Source organism: Lycium barbarum, chromosome 7 (genome assembly GCF_019175385.1).
Source record: "Lycium barbarum isolate Lr01 chromosome 7, ASM1917538v2, whole genome shotgun sequence".
Lineage (NCBI taxonomy): Eukaryota > Viridiplantae > Streptophyta > Magnoliopsida > Solanales > Solanaceae > Lycium > Lycium barbarum.
Genome location: NC_083343.1, coordinates 91,281,215 through 91,304,463, shown reverse-complemented (window position 1 = coordinate 91,304,463; position 23,249 = coordinate 91,281,215). Strand labels below are relative to the sequence as shown.

At 36.4% G+C, this 23,249-nt stretch overlaps 1 protein-coding gene and 1 pseudogene across 3 annotated transcripts; both read right to left on the bottom strand.

Moving 5' to 3' along the window:
• Window positions 1-11,829: 11,829 nt before the first annotated feature.
• LOC132601594 (glycolate oxidase-like) lies at window positions 11,830-17,215 on the bottom strand (annotated as a pseudogene).
• Window positions 17,216-17,826: 611 nt separating this feature from the next.
• LOC132603547 (uncharacterized) lies at window positions 17,827-22,993 on the bottom strand. Of its 3 annotated transcripts, none has more exons than XM_060316674.1 (3): window positions 22,879-22,993; window positions 19,783-19,926; window positions 17,827-18,391 (listed from the first exon to the last, which is right to left on the bottom strand). In XM_060316674.1, exons 2-3 carry the CDS (start codon window positions 19,880-19,882, stop codon window positions 18,252-18,254), a joined length of 240 nt encoding a protein of 79 aa, XP_060172657.1. In that variant the 5' UTR covers window positions 19,883-19,926; window positions 22,879-22,993; the 3' UTR covers window positions 17,827-18,251. The 3 variants fall into 3 exon arrangements, with proteins under 3 accessions (XP_060172657.1, XP_060172658.1, XP_060172660.1); XM_060316675.1 differs by having other exon boundaries at window positions 19,783-19,932; window positions 22,879-22,948; XM_060316677.1 differs by lacking the exon at window positions 22,879-22,993 and adding an exon at window positions 22,754-22,872 and having other exon boundaries at window positions 19,783-19,932.
• Window positions 22,994-23,249: the final 256 nt, after the last annotated feature.

The following is a 23,249-nucleotide window of genomic DNA, read 5'->3' as shown; positions in this document are numbered from 1 at the left end:
GAAGTCAGGCCAAACGTAGTTCGTTCCAAACAAAATGACAGAATCTTAATTTAAAAAGGCCGTAACAAAACATAGAGGCAACATGACAAAAGGAACTAAATGTTCTAGTTGATGCCTCCGGCCTACTACAAAAAGGAAATTTAAACTTAAAATACTGAAACTCCCGGCGAACCGGGGCTAAGATAGAAGTCCAATTTTGCAACTCAGGTCCCGGCTCACCAGCCTATAAAGTCAATATTTCAGCAAAGTCTTTGATTATCATAGCATGAACATCTTCATCTTCCACGAACAGGTTCTTGACTCCTTCCACGATATCATCATAGGCAACTTCAACAATAAGATCTGAAGGTTTTAAGAAAGTTTGATCAATGGTAGGAATGGGTTTTGGCAATGCAATCTCCTTCCTTTTATTCTTTCGTGCTTTCTTCACTTCTTCCTCAGTTGGCTCATATCCCAAACCGAATGTAAATTGTTGCGTAGAGAGAACGACTGGCTCAACTTGCCCATTTAGTGTTTTCCCTAGCCCAAATCCAGGTTGGTACCCATTTCTCAGCATTTCTTTTGCAACCATAATTGCGGCGCATGATCTTTTGAACTCTTGAGTTTGACATACTTCACTCTCCTTAGTGACATTCACAACCTCCCAAGCGTGGTAAGCTGCTCCGTCGAACCTTCCTTCTGCCTCGACGAATGGGGTGGATTGCTCTAGATAGAAAGACGTGTCTCCTTCTCCGTGTATACATATTTGTTGCTGATCCCACTCGAATTTGACAGTTTGGTGCAAAGTAGATGGTACGGCCCCAGCCAAATGGATCCACGGTCTACCTAACAACATGTTGTATGTCGTGGAAATATCAAGTACTTGAAAATCCATAATGAATTCAACAGGGCCAATCAACACTTTCAACTCTATTTCCCCAATAGGGCGCCTTTGAGCCCCATCAAATGCTCGAATATTCATATCACTGGTCTTGAGCTCACTAACATTATATCCGATCTTCTTCAGACTTGCTAATGGACAGATGTTGAGTCCAGAACCCCCATCGATCAATACTTTAGCCACAAACATGTTACGACACTTGACAGTTATATAGAGTGCTTTGTTATGCATACATCCTTCTGGCGGCAGTTCTTCATTATCGAAGCTGATTCGATGGCTGTCAAGTACGCGCTCAATCATCCCAGCTAACGCCTCACTAGTTGTTTCGCTTGGAACATACGCTTCATTCAAGATCTTCAACAGTGCATTTCTGTGCATATCCGAACTCAAAAGCAAAGAGAGAATAGGAATTTGAGCATTGGTCTTTTTCAACTGATCCACAACTGAGTACTCACTAGCCTTGATCTTCCTCAAAAATTCTTTTGCTTCGGTTTCTGTCACGACCCTTTTGGGAGGCGCATTGGTTTCTTTATCTTGCCCCAATCTAACTAGCTCTTCTGGAGAATAGCATCTTCCAGACCTTGTCATTCCTGATGTCTTAACCTTGTCAGTGATCGCGTCCTTTCCTCTACATTCCATCACAGTTTGTTGATAATTCCATGGTACGGCTTTTGTATCGAGCACTGGTAACTGATTTGGTGCTTGAACTACTTCCACAGGCGTTGATGAAGCTCCTAATATCTCGCCAGGCACACAACCCTTTATCACTACAGCCGGAGAAGCAACGGCTACAAAATCATGTTCCTCCACACGATCCACAGGCATTATAAATTCGGCTGGGTCGTCAACATTTTCATCTATTCCAATCATATTTATCGTGGCCCCATCATGGGTCGGGAGTGGATTGTTAACCACATTTGGTGTTGGTGGTTTGACCGTGATCTGTTTTGCTTCAATAAGATCCTCAACCTTATGCTTCAATGCGTAACAACGATCAGTGGAATGGCCTTTTACCCCCGAATGATATGCACATGTTTTAGTGGGATCAAAGCTTCTAGGTAATGGATTTGGAATTCTACCTTCCACAGGATATACTAAGCCTGAAGCTTGCAGTCTTTCGAAAACAACGCTCAGTGGTTCTCCCAATGGTGTGAAATTGCGAAACGGTTTATTTGGGCGAGGTGCGGATGCATTGTTTGGATGATGAGTTTGTGATGGTGGAGTTGGATATGTTGGTTGTGTGTTGTAAACGGGGTAGGATATTTGTGGTGATTGAGGTTGGTAAGATGACAAAGTTTGGTCGTATGGATATGGAGAATATTGGAAATATTGTGAGTGAGGAGCGTTAGGCTGGTATCGTGGTGGTTGTTGATGGCGGTACGAGGTGTTTCCCAAAGCCATTACCGAGGCTGCTTCCTTTTCTTTTTTCTTTCCGTTTCCGAGAGTACCTGTTTGTATAGCCCTACTAGTGGACTGCAAAGCCGCAAGACTTGTTATTCTCCCTGTCTTAATGCCATCTTCGATCATGTCCCCAGCTTTGATCACTTCTGCAAAAGTTTTTCCACCCATTGTCACCAAACGTTCATAGTATTCCGGTTCTAGTGCTTGAATGAAGAAAATAACCATTTCGGTCTCCTCCATGGGTGGGTGTACCCTAGATGCTTCTTCTCTCCACCGTATAGCATATTCTCGAAATGATTCGATCGACTTTTTCTGCAACTTTGTAATTGAGATTCTATCAGGAGCGATCTCAACATGAAACTTGTAGTGATCCACAAAAGCATTTGCCAAATCATCCCAAGTACGCCATTTGGTTGTATCTTTCTTGGAATACCATTCCAAGGCTTTTCCACTCAAACTTTGATTGAATAGTTTGACTCTTATCCCTTCATTCTTTCCTACGCCAATCAACTTTTCACAATAAACTTTCAAATGAAAGAAAGGGTTTCCCGACCCATCAAACTTCTCAAATTTTGGGATCTTGTAACCTGGTGGCAATTCTACCTCAGGAAATGCACATAATTCTTCATATCTCACGCTTTGATTACTACCCAGTCCACGCAAACTTCTCATGGCATCTTCCAAACTTTTGAGCTTTCTATTTATCATTTCATCATTAACTGACCGTGCCTCATTTTCAACTTCGACATAATGATCAACATCTGTGCGACATTGTCCTTGAATCTGTGTCATGGGTGGAGCTGTGGTATAAGTATACACTGGCGGAACTTGATGTGTATTGGTAACATCATGTGCCGGCGGTATGAACTGAGCTTTTGAAGAGGTGGCTGTAAATAAAAAAGGAGCATTTTGAGTGAGGTGTTCGGAACGAACTGGCTGAGAAGTGGTGAAATAATTTGCTTGGTTAAATTCGTCCAAATTTGGGAATGGAGGTGGCACAGGCAAAGTCTGACGAACTCCCTGGGACGGAGTCATATGTGGCGGTGTTTGAGAAAATGACCGGTTATGAAGTACCATATGACTTAGTTCGGCAACTCGTCGCTCCAGACGAGCAATGGTCTCCAAATGTGTTTCTGGTTCATTAGAGGATGTGGGATCACTCGTGATTGGTAAACTAAGAGATGGCTCAGATGAAGTGGTTGCATTGATCAAACTTTGCTCCATTTTAGAACGAGTCCTTTTAGTTAACCAGACGATTAGTGATGAGTCAGAGTCTGATTTCTTGGCTCTAGACCGTGTGAAATATGGATGCTCCGCCAGTTCCCCTTTAGCACAAGTCAACCTTTTTTGTTTTGAAAATAAGTTTAAAAAGAAAAAAGATAAAAACAAGAAAAAGAAAAGGAAAATGAGTCAGTATACGGTAAGGATAATATTATTGCATATAAACACATTATTGCACATAATACATCGCGTTTTATAATGCAAGGGACCTCTTTATGCCAGAGGTAGGCCTAACGAACATTGAAGGACAAACATGTCTTTTATGTATCATTCCATAACTCTTCTTACAACTAATTTACAAGAAAATAAAATTTATTACATGCCAGTTTAATAATACAATTTAAAGTTGATCTAGGATATCTAACGTTTTATCTCCACTAATTTCTTTTAATTGTCTTCAACCTCCGGCATTAATTTTAGATGCTCCACGTCAACCTGCAACAAAAGGTCAGTTTTTCTTGAAATACTTATCTATAGAGTACTAGGTCTACATATTCCACATATTTGTCCTTCAAATAATGCACATAGATAGTGAGTAGTGTCACTTAGAGTCATAGACTCTTTTGGACATTTGGTAAGGTTGACTAATGAACTTAATACACCAAGGGTATTAAGCCTCCTAGGTTTAAAATGATGCATGTCCTTACAAGGTTTTGGCTTCGCTCTACCCTAAGTAGACTAAGAATGGGTTTACTAGACGCAAGGTTCCCAAGCGGACTGCTCGAGTGAGAAGGCTACGCGGTCCCCGTTACTCGGGCACCCCGCGCATACGCCAACTCTCCTAAAATTTGGATTCTACGAAAGAAATTTGCGGGTGCGCAAAACACACCTCGCGTGTACGTGTGATAGTGTGAGTTTCCAGAAGTGGAAGAAATATGAACGGAATGACAGTTTAAGGAAAGCAGTAATGTACATATTACATAGAAAAAATGCACATAAGGAATGAAATACAAACATTTAAAAGCATATAAAGCAACAATATAGGGAAAATAAAGCAAAACAAACAAAATGTCCCACAGATTATTTATTAACCTAAGTTGTTATGGTTAGAGCCTAAGTTCCCCAGTGAAGTCGCCAAGCTGTCACACCCCATTTTAACCGGGTTGATTTAAGGAGTATGACGTATTGGTGATTCCTATTTATTTTATTTGAGGAGTCGCCACCTAATTAATTTAACGGTGAATTAGGACACCTAGATGCTAACTAAGGCAAAGTTAAAACTAAACCTCAATTAATAGTCTGCTTAACCAATGTGATTCTAGGTAAGGGCTCTATATTATCCTAAAGGGAAGGGGTTAGGCATCCTTTAGAATCCGTTAACTTACGGTTATCCGACCAACTTAGATTAATTAATTAAATTAAATGTAGGATTAAATTTTAGAAAAATGACTTTAAAATATTGCTAAAGTTTTAAGAAGAAAATTATGTTAATTAAAATAAGATTTACAGAAAAGAGATAATAATTTGTATAAAAGAACTTTAAATACCATTTTAGAATAAGACTTATAAAGATTATTAAGGCTTTAAATAAGAGACTATTGAAAGTAAGACTAATATTATGTATAAAGGGGAATTTTAGGATGCTATTTGAAATAAAATTTATAATCGTTAATAATAGTTTCAAAGGAAGTGGCATAAAAATGAAGTTTGCAAAATATGATGATTTACATATAAATAGAAGAAGATGCGAACTTACGCGATAAATATTTGAACGAACTAAGCAATGAGGTATTAATTAAACTTGAATTTTAGAAATGCGAATAAAACATAAAAGTGTTAAATAGATTTCTTTCATTCATTTTTATTATCTTTATCTACTATGCTTAATTAAGAAATGCGTGACTGACTCTAAATTCAAAGAGTTGTTTAAAATATGTTTGAATTTATATTTGCATATTAATGAGAAGTAGATATTGTGGATACTACAAATAACTTTTTAATATAAAAAGAAACAAATGAATTTTGTGGAAACTAATCGTTGAATTTCCTTAAATTAACTACCCCTTATTAAAACTAAACCTACTAATTAATTAGGATTTATCTAAACTAATAAACAAAACCAACAAAAAGTTAGTTGAATAATACAAATTGATATGTATAAAATAAAAGAGCAAATATAATTGAAATGGGATTCAGCCCATTTTTGGGGCTGCTTCGATTCGTGGGCTACTGGGCTTCGGCCCAGAATTGCTCTTTCTTTAGAATGGGCTGCGGACAGGGATGGATTGAGAAGAGATCTCGTTGGGCTTTTAGCCCAACATCGAATGCGGAGGAAGAACGAGTCTCTCGGACTCGTATGCGATGTTCATGCATAAAAACGAAAAAAAGAAGAATTAGTACACGATCAATAAATGATGTTAGACATATGAAATATAGACTTGAAAACAAATCAGCGGATTATGCATATACCATGTATACTTGAGTATACTTCCTGTATACATATTCATAACTATTTCATATAGAGATATACCAGCAGTGTACGTAATATACATAAACCAACTGAAATATACTTGCAGCGGTGCACAGAATTCAAACAACAATAAATGATAATACAAGCTATGCACAGAAACTGCTAATTCATGTTCACTGGCATAAAATGCATATGACCAGACTGAACGTATTCCTAATATTCAACAATTTGAAGAATTTCAAATCAGATATTTCTGCATACATAGCACATGCATAATTTAAAGGAAGATGGACTGCCCACCTCTACTGGGCAGAGAAACCTATCAAATTGGCCATATATCTTTTGTGCTCAAATGAATAATCAAAGCTTCGAACACCTTAAAACCATATGACTTTTAAAGGTAACAGAACCTCAACAAAGCAGATATTCTTCAGGTTTAGCCAATGGCACAATATTACAGAGGCAATACCGAGATTAAAAAGACTATCACAAAGATGCCTGTCACATTATATCAGGATCAAAAGGGTCATAGGTGACCTTATACACATCTGAACAGAACACCAGGATGCTTTAAATATTACAGGGATCAAATTGGAAACTTAACAGAGCTAATCATGCTTATTACAAACTAGTAGGACCCTGAGTCAGACTCAAATATTTCATAAGCAAGGGATCAAATTTCAGCAATATATGCAATCGCCGACCCATGAACTTTTGAACTATGTATCATGCTTTAAAGTATACTAGATCAGCACCAGGCATGACATTCATCATACAACATAAACAATATTCATATTGCCTATACTTAGATGATATTGCGAGGACTTAACAGTACAAAATATTGAGAAGAAACAAAAAAAAAAACTAATGGCATTAAAGCATGTCTTAAAACAACTCAGGACTCGTCTAAGACTCAGCAAATCAAACAACAAGATCACACAAACGAACTAGACAGTTAGTACTATCCTGATCAACAAATGCCACACCTTTCAGACCATGAGACTGCATTTCTCATCATAAATCCCAACAAACTCTAACCTTGTCACTTATTTCTCCATAGCAGGACAGCAGACAGGGCTAAGCCAACATAAACTTAGAACAAAACTCATAACCAACACTGTATTGAACCCAACCATTTTTTTTACTACCTTAATCCACATAAACTAACCAAATCACCAATAGAACATGCTTTAAACAAATCAACCCAAGTTAATCTTTATATACATATGCTTGCCTGATCAAGCTATTCCTAAATGGATGGGTTGAAGCTAATTGATATAAAACATGTTTTTTCCATACATACGAATCAAAACAATCACTCGGCATGTCCTAGGCAACAAACTAATTAACCTTCAGGTCATCTAAACAATAAATGATGCAACTAAGTTAAACTGCCCAAACAGGTTATGAATACCTATTATAGAGACATACCAAGCTTTAGCTAAATCAAAATAGACATACAAACACTTGACGTAAACATTTAACAGAATAAAAAAGAAAAGTAATAATCAATAGACCATATAAGATCCTGAGAATAAACATGAGAGGAGATTACATACTTTTATATATTTGCCAAAAAAAAAAACTAATTACATATGCTTATAAGGACTAACATTAACATCAAAATAATTCAATTAATCCATACAATAATCAACAAACGACAACTTAACAAACGATACTGAGTCCTAAGCAGACATATTAAGATTAGTCATAGACCAATCTAAACAAACACAATCAAACGTACGAACATACGAACATGCGAAATATGAACACTACATTAAAGACATTATACTAATCAGGAGGAAGAATTACCTTCTCCGGGTGCAGCGAAGTGGGTGCGAGTCTTCGATTTACACTCGAACACTTCAAATTCGATGTCGCGAGACTCGAATTCGCGACAAACGCAGAGTAGACGAAAAAAATTGTTTAAATATTTTTTTTTTGATTCGATGTTTTCGGGATATTGTGACAGCTAAAAGAAATTACTTTGCAAAGGATTCCTTGAACCGAAAATCAGTTATTTAGGAAACTTTCAGAATCAAGGATTTCGTTCTTTTGGGGGTTTTCTCGATTTTAAGGTTTCAATCCTTGGGGGGCTTCCTGAATCCAAAAATCCTCCCTTTCTGTGACTCGAAAACGATTATTTATAGGGGATTGTCAGGGTTTTTCGTGTGAAGAAGAGAGAGAGGAGCGTGAGGAACAAAATTGAGTGGGGATGACAGTGGTGTGGGTGTCGTGGTGTAGTGGATGGTGTCAGAGGAGTGGTGGGAGTGGCGTCAGACGCGTGGTGTAGTGGAGTGATGGGTGTGACAGAGGTGTCGGAGGCGAGTGGGATGTCGGTGGTGAAGTGGGGATCACGTGGTGAAGTGGGGGTATGGGTGTGGACGATGAAGGTGGTGAGGATGGGGAGATGACAGAGGTGGGTGATGACGGAGAGATGGGTGAAGACGGCGGAGGTGTGTTTGGCGGGATGAGGAGGCGGCGAAGAAGAGAACGAAGGTGAAGAGAAAATGAGGGGAAACCCTAAATGGTTTCCCTTATTTTGAATGAACAACGGATCGGACCCAGTCCATTTGTGGACGGGGTCAATTTTTAGATCGGGTATTAAAAAAATGGGCTAGCGAATTAAAACACGGACTAGTCTAAAAATTGAGACAAGAGATATGGGCTAGTCTAAAAAATATTAGGAGTTAATCGGACTTTTGATTTGGGATCCGGTAAGTCAAAATACGGACCGAGTGCAAGAAATAGTTTGTCTTCTAAATTTGAATAAGAGACCTATTTAAATAACTTGTGTTAAAATATTGCTCGACATGAAATATGCAAACACTAATGCTCAGATCAAAAAATGGCGTTGTAATAGCCGTGCAATAATATTTTGAAAATCCACAGTAAGATAAATACTATTATTTAATTATGCAAAGATAAATGCGATGCGCGTGCGTGAGCTGGTAAAATAATAATAATAATTAGTACCTTTAATATAATAATGAAACACCGGCTTTGATAAAAGGCTAATAATTATAGTAAATATAATATATATTTTTTTTAATTTTCCAGAAAATGTTAGAAGCGTAAAATAGGTATTTTGGAAGAGAGGCGGGACAAAATTGGGTGTCAACAATTACTACTGTTAACTTGTCCACTTATATAGGTATAACCAGCACTATCAGACATCACATTATGTGCAGAATTGTTTCCATGATAGCTAGAATTGTTTCCTCCCTTTCTTTTGAATTGAAAATCTTTAGGATAACCATGAATCTTGTAACAGGTTTCTCTAGTATGACCTCTAATCTTTGTTAGAGGTTGTGCGTCCACCAAAAATAGTATAGAGGTACCTGGTTGTGTACTAGTTCCCTTATGCAGTGCAATACAAGAATCAACACAAGATTTTTACGTGGAAAACTCCTTACTCAAGGGATTAAAAACCACGACCTACCCCAAGGATTTTAGCTCCACTAACCGAGCAAACTCAGGTTACAACTCTATTGCAAGCTAGAAGTTAACTCCCATAACCCCTCACCCTTACAATAACGCTTATGCAACCCTCACACTTGACTACCCCTAGGCAAGCACACTAATACACCTAGAATAACTCTAGCCTAGTGTACCACTCAAAGTTTATGTGAAGACACTTTTCCAACAAGCAACCTTTGAGACTACAACTAATACTCTAGCCTAGCGTACCACTCAAAGGAACCCTTTGAGAATTCACCACAATGACTAACACTAGCCACCCATACACTAATACAACTAAGCTAACTCTAGCTCAGTGTACCACTCAAAGGCTTAAGGAAACACACTTCCAACGAGCAACCTTTGAGACTTCAAAACACCTACAATAAACTTCTTTTTATGGAAAAGTAGGTTTACAGTTTAAGTACAAAAGAACAAAGACTCAACAACCTAAGGACCTCAAGCATCTTCAGTTCTGGATCTGGTCCTTCGGGTTGCTGAGGCTCTGTTCTTGAGGAACACCTTGCAAGGTAGAGACTTGCACTTAGGATGGAGCAATTTCGAATTGTGCAAGAATGATTCTTCACTTTGAGCATGATGTTGTATATGTAGAGGGAGAGAGGGAGAGTGAAGATGACAGCCCATAAAGCAACTCTGTTGCTATATTACTGCTGCACTGCTGCTCTACTCTAGTGTCGGCAGCTTTACAGATGCAGAGTTGACTTTTCAATGATCTAGGGACCTGGTCCCTCATCTGGAGGAACCTGATCCCTCATCTGTTCTTGAACGGGCTGCAACAACTCTGATGTTGTTTGCTACACTGCTGCAATGTCAATAGCTTTACAATTGTACAGTTGATCAAGCAATAGCTGGGACCTGATCTCATCTTGTCTCTCTGAAGACGTATCTAATCCTTCATATATGAACATATCCTGCTGGGAACCTGATCTCATCTGGTCCTTCATATATGAACATATCCCGCAGCTTGTGTAGTGTGACTGATTGCATCTGATTCTTCCACGAGCATGTCAACATAGAAGTATATGAGGTATCAAGAGGTTGACCAAATTCAGCAAGTGAGCCTGATCATATCTGGTTCCTTAAGGTTTGTCAAATCATCAAAACATAAGGTATCATAACTCATCAATCTTGCAGAAGTCACAAAACAGATTGTAGTTTTTCCTGAACTTTGGATTTCCTCCTGTTCTAGTGTATAATGCAGAGTCATAAGAACCTTGAGAAACCAGGATTTGCACCTAACACCCCCGCAGTTGCAACTACAGATTTTTGACCCTCATCACTCATGATCATTTAGTAAGCTTGGTTAACAGATGGCATGGGATTCATTAACAAGATCTGACTTCTTGCTGCTTTATATGTATCATTTAATCCCATTAAGAACTGAAAAAGCTTTAGTTTCTTCTGGTGGATAACATACTCTCTTGACTTGTCATAGTTGCAAGAAGGTGTTAGGACCAATGCCTCAAATTCTACCCATAATTTCTTCATTTTAGAGTAGTAAACTAACACAAAATTGGTGCCTTGTGTTAATGTGCCAATTTCCTTATGAATGTTAAATGTTCTTGAACCATCTATTTTATGAAATCTTTCAATCAAATCTTCCCAAACTGACTGAGCACTAGATGCATACATTATGCCTCCAAGTAATTCTTTTGACACAGAATTCATCACCCATGACAAGACTATGACATTTACTCTCTCCCAAAGACCCTCTAAACTAGGAAACTTATCTTTTGAATCAGTACCATCCACTATCCCTAACTTGTTTCTACCCAACAAGACTAGCCTCATTGACCTATACCAAGCAGAAAAATTCTCAGAACCAGTAAGTTGGAAAGAAATCACCTGAATGTTAATAATATCAAATGACTGCAGAAACAGTAGGTGAGTATAATCGATTCCTGCATTTTGACTTCCTTGCCTTTGAGAGTTGTTGTTAATATGCTCATTTGTCTGGGCACTTCCATTTGCAACATTCGTAGTATCATCAGCAACCATCTTGATTATTCAATATTTTCACCAAAACTGTATATTAACATTGCATATTTTTGCGGAAATGACAAACAGATTGAACTGGATCTATCAAGCAAGGATTTCAAGCTCGTCGCTCTGATACCATGAAGAATTTAGAAGAGAAATGAATCAAGTTCTTGATTCTAATCAGTATTTAGAAGAAAAAGTATAGAGGAAGAAAGAAGGATTAATTCTCATTATTGTTGTAACCGTATACAAGCTGTGTACATGGTATATATACATGGGATGATTTAACTAACTATAAGTTTAATAGCTGACTCATTCTTACTAATTACACTTGAGTCCCTTACTTTAATAACTACCTTCATATGGACCCTCCTAACTAACATAACTAACATTTGAATCACTTGTTTCTACAAGATGCACCAAGATCCAATGCTTTGAAGACATCAGTCCCACGCCGAACACCAAACAGGTATTCTGCTATTACAACCTGCAAAATTTTCATCTATTTGTCAACAAAAACATAGAAAAATGTTTACTTTAAAGATGTCAAAGTTGAGTAGTGCTAAACCCTTCTAAGGCCATTATAGTTACAGGCAGAGGCGGACCCAGGATTTGAGCACAACGGAGGCACCATTATCTTTAGTACGTCAATTACTAGCGACAAAGTTAGGCGTGCGACTCTTAAAAAAATTATTGATTACAATCGCAAAGTACAAACTTCAATATTATCAATTATAATTAATTTGGTACTAATATAACAAAAGTACATCATCAACTCATACTTGAACTCAACGCGTTTTCATTTGAAAAATAAAGACAAACCTAACTTTTCAAGACCTTAAGTTGATTGTACAAAACTCCAAATTTAAGAAAATGATAAGATTTTACGGCTTAGTATAAGATATACAATTTTTAATTAAATTAAATCTATAAAGTTATATATTCCTCAATCCCTAGTAGTTAAATACTATTAAATAGTTATATAATAAGTAATCTATATTAATCACTAAAAAAGAAGGAAAATCTTTACCGTAAGAGAAGTCTGATCGTTGGCTCGAATTCAATTGTCGGACAAATTAATGAATATTAACAATAGATTCGACTATGAGTGACGTTCCTACCTTAGTGATTTGTGAGAAACTTGATAATGGAAGAATGGAAGAAGGGTTTGAGAATGGAGAGAGTCAAAGGAGTTTCTTTTTGCTTATTACCTTGGGAAAAGATGAGTGGAAAGCGGGAAAAGATCTTTTGGAATTTGGGGCTTTTGGGGGAGGGATTTAATGAAAAAGTAAAATGAGAGGGGGACTAAACAATAAAAAAATAAAAAAAAAACTGCATTAAATTCAGGTTTGTACAGCAATTTACTGCACAAATTTTAAAAATAATAATTGTAGGAGCCGAGAGTCAAACTCGGGTCGCGACCAGTGAGAATCAGCTCAAGGGCACTCCTACCAACTAAACTACTTTACCAATTATGTTTGAGGGATCCTTTTAAAATATATGATAGTTTTTCAAGGTACATGAATATATGTATATAAGGTTTTTTCCGAAGTTACGGTGGGCATGTGTCCCCCTACCCTTCAAGGTGGGTCCGCCCCTGGTTGCAGGAGAATATTCAAGCTCCTAGCTCCGTAATTTGACACCATAAGTCATGCTGCTCCAGCTACAACAGCTAACCTTGTTAAGACAAATATAGAAAATATGGTTCATAAGAGTTTCAACAGAGAAAATACAACATTCACATGTTAGTATATGTTTGCATACATACCATCTTCTGCAGTTAACACACCCTTTATAACAATTGGCAAGTCGGTTATCGACTGAAGCCACTTCACATCCTATTCGAATTCCCAAGAAACACCAAGTTAAGAGAAAGCCCATCAATGATAAAGTTAAGCGGGCAATTTGCAGGATTGCCCTTCGTTGGGGATGGTCTTTAATTTTTACCCCTCAAAATGGTGGTCTTTAAATTTTATCCTTCAGGTAGAAATTTTGCCTTAGGGACCAAATTCTGCCTTGCATGGGCAGATTTGTAAAATTCTGCCTTGAGTTTTTTTTTTTTTTTTTTTACTGAGCTGGGGTTCAAACCCATAACCTCGGGATGTTACGCAAAGGGAAAAACTTAAAGACCGCCAATTTGAAGGGAAAAAATTGAAGACCATCCCAAATGAAGGGCAATCCACGCCAAAAAAAAAAAAAAAGTTAAGCAGCATCAACCTATATATATATTTACCTCCCAGTTCTGTGACAGATCAATTTGGCTTGCAGCATATGCAGCAAGTCCAGACTCATCAATCTGCACCGTACACAAAATGAACAATGGGCACAAATGGATAAAATCATCTATATTGTTATACCCGAGTCTGAGCAACATATATAGAATAACTAGACGGGCTATGCCCGTGCTGCGCACGGGCCCAACACTTCGGATTATAATGTGTATATATATATATATACTATGTTCAAAATACGATCAATATAACATTGTAGTTTGTGCTCCGTATCTAAAACTTTATTTTATTCGTGTTTGCTACGAAAATTTATTAATACTTTTTAAAAGAGAAGACTTGTTTAAAAGAAAACTATGTCCCTCTCTTTGAGATAAAATAATAGCAATATTTAAGCATCAGTCAATACTTTCAATTTTAATTTAATTAATTTAAAAGTGTAAAATACTTATTATTTTTTATCAAATTTTGATTTGGATAATTCTAATTCTAATTCAAATTATTAAATTAATTTTACATGTTTAAAACGAAACAAAGTAGAAATTAATTTTCTATTTAAACGAAGAAATGCTATTTTTTAATTTTTGGTAAATATTCTCGGTTTAACTCATTTTACTTGTCATGTTGTCTTTTGCATGGTTTTTTAAGGAAACGTGAATTAGAATTATAATTTGACTAATTTACCTTATTCATTATTTGATCTTTATTTGATATTAAATTGTATCTTATTTTTAAAATATATATATTTTAAGTATATTTATTTTAGTAAACATAACAAATAAATGACATGGCGGAATAGCAAATACAGCAATTAAATATTTTGAAGAAAAGTAATAATATGGGGTCCACGTTTTTTGATGTGCAATAATTTCATTTGCTCTCACTAATGGGTTAATATGCATGTGGCAATGAATCCACTATTATTGACTTGATGGGGATACTTTGGGAATTACATGAATATTGTTTGATTTTTTAATATATGAGGTGCACGTTGCCCTTAAATAAAAAAGTGGGTGGGACCACAAAGGATTTTTTTACCCTTAAATAAAAAAGTAGGACCGAACACGGACGAAGATCTTACCTAAACCGGCTCTTCTATATAGTAGTAATAGTAAAGTAATACATATAATTTTTTTATCAAATTTTGATTTGGATAATTCTAATTCAAATTATTATATTAATTTTACATGTTTAAAATGAAACAAAGTAGAAATTTAATTTTCTATTTAAATGAAGAACTTCTATTTTTTAATTTTTAGTAAATATTTTTTGTTTAACTCATTTTACTTGTCATGTTATTTTTTACACGGTTTTTTAAGGAAACGTCAATTAGAATTATAATTTCACTAATTTACCTTATTAATTATTTGATCTCCATTTAATATTATTTTTCTTTTATGACATTAATCTCTTTTCACATTTATTAGAGTAAGGAAAAAATGAAAAAGTAATTAAATTCTATCTTATTTTAATATATAAGTATTTTAAGTATGTTGTTGTATAATAATTTCATTTACTCTCACTAATGGGTTGATACGCATGTGGCAATGAGTCCATCATTATTGATTTAATTGTTTGATTTTCTAAGCATTTTTTTTTAACATTATTTGTTTTTTTAATATGGGATTCACTTTTTTTTTAATATTGCTTTATTTTGTTAATATGGGGTCCACTTTTTTTTTCCGTGAGTTTGGATGTGGTGAGTTTCACTTTTTTTTCTTCTCTTTTTTCTTTTAGTACTGGTTGGTGTTTAATATGGGGCCCACAATTTTTTTTTTAACATTGTTTGTTTTTTTAATATTGCTTGATTTTGTTAATATGGGGTCCATTTTTTTTCCCGTGAGTTTGGATGTGGTGGGTTCCACTTTTTTTTTTTAATACTGGTTGGTGTTTAATATGGGGCCCACAATTTTTTTTAACATTATTTGTTTTTTTAATATGGGATTCACTTTTTTTTAATATTGCTTGATTTTGGTAATATGGGGTCCACTTTTTTTTCCCGTGAGTTTGGATGTGGTGGGTTCCACTTTTTTTTTTTTTAATACTGGTTGGTATTTAATATGGAGCCCACAATTGTTTTTTAATATTAGTTGTTGATTAATATATATGGGGCCCATAATTTTTTTTAAAATTTTAGTTGTTGTTTCAAGATTTGTATGCCTTAAAATGTTGTACTTGATGCCTTATCACTTGTTCACGTGGGTATTAATTTGCTATACACTGGGTCCACTTGTATTTGAATGTCACGCATTGGCTCTGCAATATCCAAAGTTCTGCATCATGACCATGTGGGTCCTACGTTGATGTCTCAATTTGACATTTCCCACTTTGTTTGTTTTACTTTTGGCTTTTTTGACGACGAAGGCAGACCACGAAGCATGGGTGCCAACCCATGCTTCTATATAGTAGTAAAATGAAGTCTTGAGTACGTCGCTCACCCTGTCTATATTTCCTAGATCAAGTCCTTCAAAGTTCTTTAACGTCAAATGAGGAGGCAAAGCAAATCTGTCAAAAACAAGAAGAGAAATTAAGACTAGCTGATAATTAAATCACACATTCCAATATTTTAAGAAAAAAGAAAACTACCTGTTCTTGATATCTGCTTCTTTTCGACCATCCCTTGGAGTATGCGCTGTAAGGACAACAGCCTTGAATCCAGCTCTTTCAGTTGCTCGTGCTGTTGCATATTCTTCTACGTCAAAGTAATATGTAACATATAAATAGTCGGTAGTAAAAAACAGATAATGCACTACTCTTTTCAGTTCAAATGGATCATATGAGTTGTATCAATCCCATACTTAAAATAAACATTCAATTTGCTTTAGTTGATGAGATGAGATCAAGTTAGTATAAGTGCAATCCGAAGATACCTTCAGGATGCGCCATTTTCTGCATCCCTGTTGGTGCAACCATGATGGGCATTGAATCTTATATCCCAGTACACTTGTGATTAGATCAATGTCACTTACTCCAACTAGAATTCTAGGCCAAATCCTGTTTCAAAAGAAAAAAAACTACTTACATGCTATTATTTAGGTGAACAACTAAGTCGATGAAAATTAAAATATGAAACAGGACCATATATAGTCATAGAAATACTTACTCAATTCTAGAAAATGCGCTTTCATTTTCTGCGAGAGTCCACTGGTCCTCTGCACCAGAGGCATAGTAATCATATACCATCTTTGGCAATTTCTCCTTTGCGATTGCTTCAAACTCTACACTTTTGTGATTTTCGAGATGTCACTGCTACTATGTTCCTGTCTTTGACATCTCAATTGAGGGGTGCTTCTTGTGGTGCGCTCTATCGCACTAAATCTAAGTGATGGAAGCCCCGATAGCATCCGGAGCCCCGCAGGTATAGTAAGCAAAATCATACAAGAAGACAGAGGGAGATATGAGATAACCAAAATTGATAGTTAGCACTAAGTTAGCAACAAGAATAACTAAAAAATGAGCAGTAGCACTAGTAAAACTGTAATAGTTAGCAATAAGAAGTACTAAAATATGAGCAGTACTTAGCACTAGTAATACTGTAATGATTAGCAATTGCATGCTATTTAAAGAAGTGTGAAGTTCCTAAAAATTAGCAAAGTGAAAGAAGTGTGAAGTTCCTTATAGTTAGCAATTTGTGCGTGACGTTTGACCAACTCTAAGTAAAGAAAGAAAAAAGAAAATAATCTTGGGTATCTTTAGTTTTTGTGCACGTAAAATAAACAGCAACGCAATATCACAATTCTTACATTTTCTCCCTACTGAGTTGCGTCTAGTGGAGTAGGTAGCATGAAAATTGCGCAAAGTGGAAAGAAAAATAATGTTAAATTGATTTGTAATGTAAAAAAATTGTAGGGATGTTAAATTCTACAGAAATTTTCTGGCAAGTATTCAACAGCACATTAAGTTTGCATAACCTATGTTAGCTCATCATAAACTTTGACCAATTTGGGTAGCCTATGTAATCCAATGAAACCTCATCAGAACATATAAAATACACTTTTTGAATCTTGTTAGTTTGATATAATCATGATAAAAAGAAGACCCTAGCTTAAGAAAGAACTCTCTGGGTATTAGCATTTCAAAATGAACTTCCTTGGCAGTAACAACATTCCTCATTCGTTTTGTATTTCTCTTGTTGATGATAATATGTGACTCATATCTAGAAAAGATTGTATGGAACCAAACAAATTATTTTTATTTAACAGCTTGGCACCAAGTGTTGCCTTCCCAGTTCAAGAATAGAACACGAAGTAGTTGTTATAAAACTATAACATTGAACCAGTAAATAATAACGTTGTCCAAGTACATAAAAGAAAATAATCAATATGATCTTTGAGAAAACATCTTTCCTACATGTAAACTGTGTAGACAAGAATATGGCTACAAGAGGATCGTTCGAGATATTTGCATAAAGCCCTGGAGATATTGCTGAGCACCGACGTTGTAGCATGTCTTTGACTAATCTGAATAAGTTCTTCGACTTCCACATTCCCTGTTTCTAATTGCTGATTTTACAGGAAAATGCAACACACATTTGACTTGTTAGGGTTGCAAAATGTAAGTTCTACGATATAGTTTACACATTAACATTAAATCAATGGCCTTGCATGTCAAGCGTCTCATCCAGACGTTTCACTCTTTCTAATCCTTCACTAACCAAGTACCGGATTCTCTGTTTTTCACTACAACTCCTGTTATTCTCCATCTCTTGTCTAATAATATGCCTCAAATCAGCTGAAAACAAAAATGTGTTGGGCGGAATTCATAAGCAACATATTTGAACAGAGAAAAGAACTTAAACCGAGAACAATTTCCAGGAAGTTTGCACCATTAGAAAGGGCTATCATGCTCAAAGAATAAGAAATAAAATTCAAGGGAAAAAGAACAAAATAATAAAATACTTTATTGCTGATAATTACGGAAGTATAGCTGCTACGGATAGAAACAACTCTTTGTTTTACTTACTTTCATTGCACATCTTCTGCAAAAGCCATGTTATTTTTGGAAACAGGTAAAAATGATTTTATAGATGTCAATAGCCAAGCACCAATTCAGTGCTTGTGAGTTACAAAGTGTGAAGTCCCCCAATAAAAGAACACTATATTCCTGCAGTGAGTTGATGAACTCTAAGGGGTCGTTTGTTAGGGTGTATACGAATAGTACTGAATAGGTGTATTAATAATGCTGGGATTAGTTATGCTGACATTATTTTTTATCGACTGTTTGGTTTGTTGTATTATATGAATAGGGTGTTGGGATAAGAATAGTACTAAATAGGGTATATAACTAATATATGTACTCCCTCCTTTTCAAAATGTTAATCTGGCTTTGAATTGGCAAGAAGTTTAAGAAAGTAAAGAAGACTTTTGAATTTTGTGATCTTCAATTAAAGATGTGTAGAATGTACCAAAATGTTTTTTAATCTTGGGGTCTTAAACATGCCATGTGTAAAGTTGGAATTAAAGAGTTGTCAAAAAGGGAAAAACACATTCTTTTTTAAACGAACTAAAAAGGAAAGTAAGACAAACATTTTGAAATCGAGGGAGCATTAGTTATACATAGGTTGAAAAACACTACCAGACAACGGATTAATAATACCAAAGCTAATACATGTATTATTTTCTCTACTACATCCTACCAAACGACCCCTAACTGTGTTTCAGTTACCAAGTTCTCTTCTGCTGGAATTCTTAAGCAGTAACAGTATTTAGAGTTATTGTTGGGTGAGTTTGAACCCTAGTTTTGCTTAACAAAAGCCCGATTGCAACGACGGGAGCAATTTTCTGGCATAATACCATTCACCAAGTAGTATTTCACTAGTATCTGTCTAGGACATGTCAAAGTAACATACTCCTATTTCATTCTTAGCAATTCTCTCGGGGAAAAGGGAGCAACTTAATGGTTCATAGATTTAAACCACAAGTTTCCACTTAACAGATTTATAAACAAAATTCAATGGCTAAGACACCCCAGTGGATCAAATTCTATTGCATAACTATTAGATTGCAAAAATTTAAAATATCACTGTCCTGAAGAAACCAAAGATATGGAAAAGCACGAAACAACATAATGTGCGCACCATACATCATTGCTATCTCGAATAATTCTTGAAGTATGTGTCTCACCTCTAGCATGAGAAGGTGCTCTCCTTGAGATTCTCAAAGCATGTCTGTACAGTTTCAATACTCGGGCACGAAGAAGGAAGTCCTCTAATGAGAGTGCCATTAGTGATTCTTCCAAGCAATAAAACAAATTCAACCACTCAAAGTCTGTAGCTTTCAAGATAAAAAAATAAAAATCAACAAATAAGAAAAACAAAACATTACTTTTTCGTAATTATGTACTCCCTCTGTTTCAATTTGTTTGAACCTATTTCCTTTTTAGTCCGTGCCAAAATGAATGACCTCTTTCCTAATTTGGAAACAAATTCACTTTATGAATGATTTACAGCCACACAAATTTTCAAGGCTTATTTTGAACCACAAGTTTCAAAAGTCTTCCCTCTTTCTTAAATGTCGTGCCCAGTCAAATGGGTTCATAAAATTGAAACGGAGGGAGTATTACATTGAGGGAGACAAATAGGTTGCTATGCAAGCAGCACAAGCTCGCAGCAGCAAACAACAGTAATCACAAGAAAATAAATACCACCACCACCAACAACAACAACAAAGCCTCCTCCAAAACTGCCAACAAGATTAGGTAGCTTCCATTTTCTACCAACATACAAAGCCCCAACAAGATTAAAAGTGTCTAGCAAATATTAAACTAGTGTGCGCCAACCGACAAAACAAAGCCTTAATCTTCAAAGAAGCTGACCATAAGCATAAGCCAGCGCATGTCTTTGGTGGAGAAGAGAACCTCTACAATAACATGTTGTTCCACTAAACTACTCTCATATACTGGAAGTCTGGAAGGCTACCAATGATAAAGTCTGTTCAATTTGGCATCCAGAATAGGTCTCGGACTTTCTAATTGCAAAAGAAGATTATGAAAGCTACTGAATCTCTATGTAGAGCATTTCTCTGGGACTGGTGCAGCTAGTTCATCAAAGAAACCTCTTGTTACTTGGACAGAGTATGTCTACCACAATCAGCAGGTAGGTGGCCTGAATGTCTTGAACATGGGACTTTGGAATAAAGCAGCAGTGTCAAAGCAACTTTAGTCTTTGGCTCACAAGAAGGATTTTCTACCGATCAAATGGGTGCACGACTTCTATATAAAGGACACAGTAGAGACTTGCTCAACACCTAGGAACTGGCTGCCTGGGTAATAAGAAAAATCCTGGACACTGGACTACTTATCATGCAGCTTAATCTTCAAGGCAGTTTGGTTAGTAGACTAGACAAGATGCGACAAGGAGGGAGGTTCTCTATTTGAAAAATGTATGTCAGTCTACTCCCTCAACATCCAAAGGTTTCCTTGGAAGAGTATAGCCTTGCAAGGTAGTATTCATCCCAGATTCAAGTTTATCCAATGGCTTGTGCTTTCTGTGGAAATGCTATTGAAACTTTTGACCACCTATTATTTGAGTGCTCTACTATATCAAGTCTACGGGCAAGAATGAGGAACTAGTTGGGCATTCACAGCTCCACTAGGGACTGGCAAACTGAGCACCACTGGTGTTAGGAATTAGTGAAAACAATGATTGGGGATTTTGAAGGGAGCCTTGGAGCAACGGTAAAGTGATCACAAGAGATCACGGATTCGAGCCTTGGAAGCAGCCACCAATGCTTGCATTAAGGTAGGCCATCTACATCACACCCCTAGGGGTGCAGCCCTTTCCCAGACCCGGCTAACGCGGGATGCTTTGTGCACTGGGCTGCCCTTTAATGATTGGGAATTTTGAAGGGAAGCTTTGGAGCAACGGTAAAGTTGTCTCCGGTTGACCTATAGATAATAGGTTCGAGCCGTGGAAGCAACCACTAATGCTTGCATTAGGGTAGGTTGTCTACATCACACCCCTAGGGGTACAACCCTTCTCCGGACCCTACTAATGCGGGATGCTTTGTGCACCGGATTGCCTTTTAATGATTGAAAATTTTGACGGGGAGCCTTGGAGCAACTGTAAAGTTGTCTCTGTATAACCTATAGATCACGAGTTCGAGCCGTAGAAGCAGCCACCAATGCTTGCATTAGGGTAGGTTGTCGGCATCACAACCCTATGGGTGCAACCCTTCCCCGGACCCTGCCAACGCAAGATGCTTTGTGCACTGGGCTGTCCTTTAATTATTGGGAATTTTCTGTGTATTCAATCTCTGCCAAAAGGCTGTATTTAAATAAGTATCCTTGCTGGAAAATTAATGTAAAAAGAAACAAATTTTGTAGAGCTGCTATTTTGTCCTACTCTACCAGAAACCTGGTAGATGGAAACCTGTATTGGCAACTCTAATTGTAATGGCTTAACTAGTTCTTCTCTGCACTACTTATGTCTGATAGAGGATAACTAATGGATTAGTCTTTTGTATAGGAATAGTGGATGCTCAGCATTCATATAATTATACTTTTTTTCGGTTAGTAAAATTTCACTTTATACCCAAAAAAATAATAATAGAAGCCTTAATCTTCAACTAGTTGGTATTGCCTACATAGACATTTTGATTCATTGTGCTCTAATTTTGCTTAAATTTGCTAGGATTATATGATGTTGAAGGTCTTTCTAGACAATTTCTAAGAAACTAAGTACCGAACAAGATATTTTTACTTGCCCATGTTTGACTTGGCATACTTCTTAAGGAGCCATAAATAAAATGATAAGTTTACTATATCACCCCTAATTATTACAAATCATCTAAACAATTGAAATCAATCAAACATACTTTAAAAGTTGTGCAGCCACCAACAAAATTCCTTGAAGTTTGTCTCACTTATAAGGGTAAAATAGGTATGAAATGGTAAATGTTTTTCAAACTGGACATGTAAAAGTGGACGGAGGGAGTATCAAATATTAAGTTTGTCTCACTCAACCCAAAACCTAAAATGAAACGCAAAGAGCTGGTATACTGAAGAACTTCAAGGAACTCTTTAGGCCTAATATTCATAAGCTTGCACTCCCCTCTCTAACAACTAGTAAATATGCTGAACATAAAAAATGATTACCAATTATGAATATTATGAAGTTCTTTAATCTTAGCCCCAATTGGTTGACTGTCTTTTGATTTAATAAATTGAATTGATTAAAACAAAGGAGTAATGAGAAAGACCGAGAGACAAGAGGAACTTACAACGTGATATTCGCGATGGGGAATAGCAAGTTCACAGAGGACTAACATATTAGCTGGCGCTGCCCGAAATTAGTTGGACCTTGGATCATTTTTGGGCCATTCTGTATGCTATTGTTTGGGCCTAGAACAGCCCATATTGTTTTTCCTTGAATGTTCAATTACATTAATTTTTCAAATTGACAAAATTTCACAAATTGTTATAGTTTAGAGCGTAATCACGGAACATAACTGTAGTTTGTGTATTTATGAAATGTAGTTGCGCATGCTATAGATGTAGTTTAGTATTGTATCAGCGCTGGATAAGCTGAATCGCGGGTATCAACTGTTTCAGCACATACGGTTGTGTTGGATTAGCTTAAATCGCGAGTATT